General features: G+C 48.4%; 1 protein-coding gene across 8 annotated transcripts in view; it reads left to right on the forward strand.

Annotated features, from left to right (window-relative positions):
* The window catches only part of Ppn (proteoglycan-like sulfated glycoprotein papilin), a 210,705-nt gene that overhangs the window by 100,603 nt on the left and 100,906 nt on the right, over positions 1-9,196 (forward strand). For 4 of the 8 annotated variants that reach the window (XM_089556313.1, XM_089556321.1, XM_089556319.1 and 1 more), the window contains exons 2-3: positions 4,971-5,006; positions 7,557-7,626. In XM_089556313.1, the coding sequence (XP_089412439.1) occupies positions 4,971-5,006; positions 7,557-7,626 (106 nt within the window). Of the gene's footprint in view, positions 1-4,970; positions 5,011-5,074; positions 5,219-7,556; positions 7,627-9,196 lie in introns of those variants that run through there. The other 4 variants (XM_089556314.1, XM_089556316.1, XM_089556315.1 and 1 more) reach the window with 4 other exon arrangements.

The raw sequence follows: 9,196 nt of genomic DNA on the forward strand, positions 1-9,196 counted from the left end.
ACCATTTGACAGCGCTCATTCAAAGCTTGTAAAACGCGCGATTGTTTCTAACTCCCTGCAATCTGCCTTAAACAAATCTTGCCCCCACATGTTGTCCACAAGCTTTCGCACTCAAGTTGAAAGGCTAAAACAGGCAGGTTATCCGCCTTGTCTAATTTCGGCGGTGTGCGAAATGCTTTTGCAGAAACTCAAGCAACTCACTTGCATCAGGGAGCCGGTATCGCATTCATCAGTAACAGTAATACCGTATATTCACAAGGTGTCGCATAACATTAAGAAAATAGCGAGCAGACATAATGTTCAAGTTGTATTCTCCGCGCCTTGTAAGCTTTCAAGACTTTGTGCCATGACCAACAGAGAAAAGCGGCCGGCTTGCACCATAAAACACCAAAAAAAGTTCACGCAATGCAGGACACAAGTGGTTTATGAGATACCGCTTAGCTGTGGCCTCGTTTACATCGGGCAAACAGGTCTTTGTTTTAATGAGCGTGCAAGTGAGCATTCCCGAAACTTGCGCAACAACGAAAGAAGCTTCCTGGTGGACCACTGCAAGAGCTGTTCTAATTGCCGTCCCGAATTCGAGAAAGCTAGATTTTTAAAGAGTGGGAAAGATAAAACTGAGAGAGAAATTGTTGAGGCATATTTCATCGAAAAAGCTGGCAACAAATGCGTTAGCAGGCCTTCCATTATGCTTAGCAGCGCCGAGACGTCTTTTATAGAAGGTTTTTTGTAGTTCGCAGATTTCCCTTGCTTTTGTAGTCTTATTTCGTCCTTTCTATCGGTGTTTTACAATTTCTAGATTCTTAGACGCTAAGACGACTGTTCTTCAGGAATGATCTTCAGTTTTTATCACTTGACGCTAGGTACTGTATCTTCAGACTTCATCCCTCCTTATTGTTATTGTTGGTCATGTTTTTTTTCCGCGTTATTGTTGGTCATGTTTTTTTGCCGGGTTATTGTTGGTTATCTTTTTTCACGTGGTTTTATCTCATAGTCGTTCGAATTTTTGCTCTGTTTCGCCTTCATCACGCGTTTCATAATTCGTTAGTGTGGATTTGTCATGCCCCAGTGCCTTGTTTCTTTTTTCTTTTTTGCCTTGGTTGATGTGTTTCTGCTGGCCAGAAAATAAGTTGGCCTCCCAAGCTCTGTTTAGATTAGATTGTTATGATCAGCGTTACTTTATTGCCAGTGGTCGCATGAATTGCCGTTTTATATGTACAACGTTTACGCTTTCGTTGATATGGCTTGGTTGTGGTATAAAAGGCAGGCTTGGTGCAATAAACCCCAGTTGAAAGTTGGCGTCAGTCCTGTGTTTTGTGTGCCTTCTGTGTTCCCGTTTCTTGCGCCATACCAGTTTTTATTTCAACATTTGAAAGGTTTTCACTGTAAGAACTTTTACGGGCGGTGTCGCTTCGTAATCAACGGACCAGGCTTAAACTCTTGATAAAATGTATTTTGGGGGCTCTTTAGACTAAATAAGTGCAGTGATCCGCTTCGAATAGTGTACTGCTTTACACCTTTCTGCTGCCATGTACAGAACTCAACGCTATTTGAAGTTTATTTCTCTCGCTGCGACCTATCAAGACCAATAAACTTTTCCCACCAATGCACAATGAACGCCGAGGGCCTATAGCTTCAGCGCCGCGTTTCTGGCACAACGTTGTCAATGCCAACGCATGAAGCGCACACCTGTCACTACCGCCACATAGCTTAAAGCACGACTGAAGTGTCCACTGTTCCAGGAGGGCAGTTAGGCGCCTTCAATCTGGTTCAGGTGTCCACCGAGATGTGTGAGACAGTTAGTGCGCCATTTCCTTTCCTCAAAAGCCAATTTACAAATTTTGCCCTCTGCTTTCCAAGCTCCCGCTCCATTGGTTTCGCAGCTTAAAGCGCGACTAAGGTGTCCAGTGCTGGTTACAACGGACAGCGGCTTCGGACAACGCTGGGTGGTGGTGGTGAAAACATTTATTTCGAATGAACTGGAGGTATGTTTGGATCAGCCCGTAAGGGACCGATCCTTACAAACACTAGGTGGAGGTCCCTAGTATGGGACCCCAGTGGCGGTTGCCGCCGCCCGGGCGCGCCCGACTAAGGCTTGTTGGGCCTGTAAGTCGTGGCAGCCGAGCAGGGTCGCCTCCCAGTCCTCCCGGGTTGGGTTGGGGATGGGGGGAATAGCGGGGTTGGAGGGGCAGGCCCACACCATGTGATAAGTGTCAGAAGACACTGCACTACAGTGTTGGCAGCTGCCGCTAAAGGAGGGGTCAAAATGTTTTAGCGCTGCCGGGCACAGCAAAGTATTGGTGAGAAGGCGGAGAAGGAGCCGCTCATCCGCCTTCTTCAGGCCTTTACATGGGCTAGGGTAAAGGCGATGACAATTTTGATAATATGTTGTAATATCTTTGAATGTATAGACCGGATTAAAATCGGGTTCCTGATCGGATGGGGAGGAGAAAACAGCCCGGTGAGAGAGCGCGCGGGCGGCTGCGTCTGCTGCCTCGTTTCCTGCCAACCCCTGATGAGCAGGGGCCCATATGAGGTAACGGTGTGCGGGGTCCGTATCCCGTATGCAATTTTGATATATTCGATAGGCTAGGAAGGGAGTGCAGCCTTGTTCGACGTTCCGACAGGCCCCTCGCGAGTCGGTGATTATGTATTTTGAATTGGAATGTGAGGCCGCGAGAGCAATCGCGACCTCTTCTGCTTGTGTTGCACTGCGAGCTCTAAAAGTTAGGCCGTTAACTGTGTTGCTGTTGTGAACTACCGCGGCCGTGTACCATCCCCCGTGGTGAGGGCCGGAAGCGTCCACGTAGTATACACCTGTTTTGTTGCCATAATATCGGGCTAGCGCTTCCGCTCGTGCCAGGCGCCGATCATTATGGTCTTCATGTGACATGTTTGTTGGAAGAGGCCGCACGTGGAGGGCACGTCTCCACAGTTCCGGGATGCGAAACCTGTCTTCCATTGGAGGGGTGTGTTGGATATGGAGTCGAGCAAGAAGGCGGCGACCCGACTCCGTTAGCGACAAGCGCGTGTACTGGTTTGTAAGGTGCGCCTCCCGGAGCTCCCGGAAAGTATTCACCACCCCAAGAGCCATAAGCCGGCTGTTTGAAGTAGTGATAGGGAGGTCAAGGGCACGTTTAACAATTTTGCGAAGACGGCGACGCCGCGAAACGCAGAAACGGGCGCCAAAGAGCTGCGCTCTAAAAGGAACCCATGGCATTTATCTAAACTCGCGTATTTCGTTCAGTCTCATTCAGATATGAGCTGCTTTAGAAGAATTTAATCCGAGTAGACAAGCGAAGGGCAAAGAGGGGCTTGTAATGACCTACATGACGGTTTAACGAGGGCCTCGAATCTTGCAGACTTGATGCCTCATACTTAGCATACGAGGGTTCTCGCACAGCTTCCGTCCTCACCGCTCGGCCACGTTCCTACGTAACACTCGCGGTGGTACAGGACGCAGTACGTTCACCGCTATGGATGAAGTCAGCGCTGCTGAAGACTCTCAGTGTTCGGTTACACTTCACATAATTACACCGGAAAGAAGAAGATTGGACAGCCGTCGACGTAGCTCAGTTGGTAGAGTACCACAAGCGAAATTCGGAGGCCGTGGGTTCTGATCCCACCGGCGCCATGTGGTTGCTTTCTCTTCTGCTTTCTTAACAACTTTATTTAAGCGGTAAAATAACTGCGCATTAATCTTCAATTAGTAACACCGCAAATTGGGGAAAAATTAAAGATCCCCTATTCTCCTTGGTTTCGCTGGCTGTTGTGCCGTTATGTTATTCCTAGTACACTCTAAACAAAAATACGCCTATATTTGAGTAAAAAGGGAGTGAGCTGTCTCTAGTGCCAGCCTTTTTATAAAAGGGTGTTAAAAAGAGCTTACTCCCTTTTAACTCCTTTCTTTTTAGAGCATAGGTTAGCCCTAAAGTGATGATCGCCTTCAAGACACGTCACACAGCACAGCAGTGTACTGTCCACTGCTGAAGTCCGGTGCTTGCAAGCGTTTCCAAGCCTCCTCATTGAGCCGCAACCTCTCTAAAACCCTCCATCCTTGGACGTACGGGTTGGCCTCACAGAACTGTGTCGATAAAATTGCTAGAGGCTCTGCACTGTATACGCTGAGCCTTTTACGCCACAGGAAGTGCCGCGGGCGCCCTTCTGCCCTGACCGGAAGCGCGCTAGAGTTTGTTGAACCGTTCCTCGCCTTACAGGAGAGAGAGAGAGGCACAACGTGGCGCCCTGCGGATCCGGCTCTCGAACTTTCTTCGCGATTCGCCGTCGCCTTCGAAATACTTTCCATTATTTCTTCTGACTACGTTTCGCAATCACGTCATAGTTGCATCACTGATGCCTCCAACGACTCTCGTACCGGGCTTGAAGCAGCGACATCTGCCGATATCTTCGGCTGTGCCAATGCCCCGCCGAAGCATGGCTGGGCCGCTCTGCAAGGAGGATTGCTCAGTTCGGAGGAAATGGCGACATTCTTTTGCCGGAACCAAGAAAAAAATGATAAAAGAAACCTCGCGAGTATTAGGCACTGGGTGTCGTTCGAGCAAGCAACGTTCTTACTGTCGTCTGCGGCCGCCATCTTTGTAAAGATAAAAATAAGAACAAAAACTGTCGTGAGTAAGATATTGCCCTGCCGCAGCAATTACGATGAATGAAACGGAGCTTCGTTGGAGTAACGGAAGGAAGAAAGAATCCGGGGCCCTGAGGGGGAGATTGCAGGGGCCGCTACGATTGAAAAGAATGAACTCGTCGATGTGACGTCACGGATCACGTGGGGACAGGATGTGTAGAAAAGATACATTGTTTCGCGTTCGTAACGCCGAGGAGTCTGAGGAGGAGTCGGAGGAAGGTGAAAGGGAGGGATGTCTCAAATCGAGGGCGGCGGAGGGGCAAAAAGAACAGGCAACCCCCGATTCCTCTGAAAACGATTCTTTTTGTCGCCGATTTCGGTGCAGGTCGGACGCCGAGGCCAAGAGCGCCGGTCATCTCTCGTAGGTACCCGTCTCGTATTGCGTTGTTTTGTCGTATTTAACTTATTTTTTTTTGTACTGGCTACAAGACAGCCCTGAGTTTCCACGTCTATGTTGTGGCTTCCCTGAGCGTGAAGCTGTGCTCTGTTGTCTTCAAACCAACTGGACAAAGCCGCATACTGTCTTCGCCACGACACGAGCAAGTAGTGCATGGCAGCTTCCAGATTCCAAGCGTGAGTTCTGCTCGTTTTCGGCGCCTTCATTTTTCCAGCTCTTATTAGGGTCATTCTTCATTCCCGTTATCATGTTACGTGACGTGCTGTCTCTATTCAGACGTCGTCCACTTAAACGAGCGCAATGACTTCACGAACGTTACGCCCACCTCCTCCGTGCGCGTGGTTGCGTGGTATAGTTCGTATTGCGGCACGGTACGCAGAAGTTATTTATAATATTTGCATTCAGCTCATGCTCTTGTATGTGAACAACGTGCATAAGCACTGAAAGGTCGTCTGGAATGTTTAGTGTCAAATAGATGGCGTACGCGGAACGCACTTTGAGCCTTAATCCGTTGAGCTGCATGGATGTTCGTGTTTCTAGTCCTTCCATGCGTGAAGTGACCTTTATGCTGCTCAGGATAATGGATTCTGTTTAGAGCTCAGCTTAACATGATCTGTCTTGGGCGATGACTCAAAGGAGCAGAAAAGTGTGTAACGCCCTGTCTCTCTGGGCTTGAGGCAAAAACGCATGTGCCCATGCTGACGGCATGTTAGGAGATGCTCATAAGTGAGTCCCGGGCATCAAGGCGCAGAAAAGACACGGTGTATTGTCTTGGAGACACAGTTCCTCCATGAACCTCTACAAACTAATTTAGAGATGACTAGAAATTTTCTTTTGCATTTTATTTGATGCATGTCTGATCACTGTTGCACCAGCCCTAATCGTGACGGTTTTGAGCCATTTCTTTCAACAGTTCCGGTTGCATACACTAGTCGTGGTTGTGGTTGTTACAGCGCTCGAAATTCCGGTATGCCCTTTAGACGTTAATGCCTTAGGCTGCAGACCATAAGCAACCAGAGCCAGGAATGCGCATAACATGGTTTTGTCTACATCTTTCCCTATATACCTGCTAGATATCTTTTCTTTAAAATTTAAGACCATAATCTTGTACATTCTGTAGTTCATCCAGCGCTCACCGAACCACGACAAATGGTCGCACTTTTCCGCCATGCATCTTACCGCACCCAGATACTTGAGCAAAACGCATACGTCAGTGAGTACGCATAATCGGTTTACTTCATCAAATTTTTATCCGGACGTTTTTTTTTATTTATTTGCTAGTGTTCGGAACTGACAGCGACGAAAAGAGAAATGTTACACGCAGAAGCAGGTTCTGTTACGGGAGCTGAGTAAAGCAAATTTTAGTTGCTATTTGACAGTTTTTTTTTTAATGTGTCTAATATTTCCCAGCAGTTCATGAACTGGTTGCTGCGAGTACACGTTAATCAAGCTTCCCAGTGCTTAATACTTAAAGGGACACAGAGGAGAAATTGAGGTTGGCTCGCGTCGATAGATTACCGCATTCTAAACAAAAAAAACTTCTACTTCCGGTAAAATTAGGGCTGTTATAAGTTAAAAAAAAAAAAACAAGGTGGTCACATCTATGTGTCTGTGATATCAAAAAGCAAAGCATCCAAATGTCCAAATCAAATGTGTTTTCTGTGTGATGCTTCATGCGATGTGATGTTTCAGCACAACGCTTTTGTGAGCGCATTTCATCGCAGGAACATTTAAAACGCAGTTCAATGTCACAGTGCCCGTTCCTAGCACTACGCTCATCCCACGCTCGAGCTGTAACGTCAAGTCCTTGATTCAATGACGTCGGAGCACAAATAGAAGGTGACCTCATTTTCGTGGCCGAACTTAAGGTACCACACTTACAAGAGAGATCAGCTCTTCCGTTCTGTGTCAACTTGTAAACACGATTACGCCTAACACGCGTCCGTCGAGTGTTCCACCCATTGTCCCGTTCGAGTGGGACACCACAGAGGAGAGGCAGTACATCAAGTGCGAAACCACATTTTTCTGCGACTAGACCCATGCTTGGAGGCGTTAGTCCTGGCGCAATCACTTGTACATTTTCGTTTGCGCCTCTTTTTAAATCTTAAGCCGAGCGTTAAACTTCAGCGCCGAAGTTCAAGGACTCGCAGCGGTTCGGCTTGGACAAGTTGGCCCTGCTTGCACCGCCGACAGAATGGGGACGTTCGTCTTGTCGGCGGCAGAATTCAAGCCGCGAGGATTAGGGCGTCGCGGCGAGCTGCCTTGAAAACGCTCCCTTCTCAGTCGCCTTCTTGAACTATGACCCCCGTCACGCCGTGCGTCCAAGGAAGCAGACGAGGGAATTAAATGCGCGCTTGTACAGGATCCGACAGACTCAGTAGAAGGGAGATTATCTCTCCTTGCGTTTTTTTCTGCTCGTAACATCCCGCATTCATTTTGAGGCCCTACCCTATGTCGCTTTGATTTCTCAACGCTGTTTACATACTTTTCTGGTTTTTTTTTTTCTATTTGCAGGTGTTGGGGAGCTGTGCTCCTAGCGGCGTACCTCTTGCTGCTAGTGTCGCTGGTAGATGGCAGGAGACACGTAAGTTAACTTTTTTTTTAATCTCTCTCTCACTCTGATCGCTTTTGTATTTCCCCGTCCAGTTTTCACTTTTGACAGTTTTGTTTTTCCAAATGTGTGCATGCGTGTGCGGGCGAGCGGGTAAATCTGTTCCTGGTTTCAATATATGCGCTATACCATCCCGTGCACTTTGATAATCGCGTCTCTGCGATAGTCGCACCGCGCTCGGTCTTCTCTCATAGATTTTCATCTTTTCTCGGGAATTGCGCTCTTCTATACTTGGTGCCCTCGCTAACCGCCGCGGTGGCTTAGTGGTGACAGCATTCGGCTACTGAGAACGAGGGTGCAGAACTGTATCCCGAACGCGGAACGATGGCGGTGTCAGTGCACGTTATAAAGATCCCCACGTGGTCGAAATGATTCCGGAGCTCTCCACTACGGCACCTCTTTATCTCTTTCTTCTTTTAATCGCACCTTCCTCCCTTCCCTTACGCCGCGGTTCGGCCTTTCTTCCTTTACTCCCTTCTTTATCCCTTCCCTTGCAGCGCGGTTCAGGTGTCCACTGAGACATGTGAGACAGTTACTGCGCCGTTTCATTTCCTCGTTACCAGTTATCGTTTTGCATTTCTCCTCACTAAAACCAAATGCGGTATTGAAGACTCTATGGAGCTTGGTCAGTGCTAATCAAGGACTGCCAATTCGTTCTAGAGGTTTAACGAACTCGTAACAGCGGCTGGGGCGGTGGCTGACACCTTCCACATGGTCTGGGCATGCCAGCGAAATCCTTCTCTTCCACCCTTAACCCATTCCCCTAACTGTACGCAATCGTACGCTAATCGTACGCAAGTCTGTGCCTGGTTGCATATACCTAGTATCTGTCGGTTGTATTCCTCGGAGCGTCTTCCCGAGAACCGTGTCGGTGGCCTGTTTCTCTTCACGGGCCTACGGCGTGCACTTGCGCTCGTGCACGACACGTGCAGACGCGACGGAGCCCACAGCTGGACGCTTTCTTTTTGCCTCTCAGCTACGCGTCGCCCGCATTCACTATCCACGCTGCATAGCTAGTGGGCCATGGTGAAACGGAGTGTGAATACAGGTGGCCAGTGGCTTGTTTATATACACTTTGTGTAGTGGTGCTCACGGCAACTTGCCCTCTCTCTGCCGCCGAGGTGGGCTTGAATCTCAGAGAAAGACCCTTCGTAGGCGGAGAAATGAAAACAGAAATTTGCTGCTGCGGCCTGATTTTTTGAAAGCGAAAGGCTGCCATCGATTATGCAGAGTGGTTTAGTGCGAAAGTACGCTCACCAACACCGACCATTGATATGTCTCGATCTTTCTTGTGCCGTTGCCTAGCAACAGCGACGCCTTGTTAGGTTAAAATGAAATCAAATAAAGTACCTACACTCAAGCTTCGGCTTGGGGATATGATGCGAGAGCGTTAAATGCCATATATGCGGAATTGGTCATTCCCGAATTTACATTCATAGCTCCCTGGGAGTACGCTTGCCTTCTCTTGGAATCCACTCCGTTACCCTTAAGGACCAGCGGTTATCGTGCCTTCGCATTACATGCCCTGCCCAAGGCATTTCTT

Source organism: Amblyomma mixtum, chromosome 8 (genome assembly GCF_055824585.1).
Source record: "Amblyomma mixtum isolate Tamu chromosome 8, ASM5582458v1, whole genome shotgun sequence".
Lineage (NCBI taxonomy): Eukaryota > Metazoa > Arthropoda > Arachnida > Ixodida > Ixodidae > Amblyomma > Amblyomma mixtum.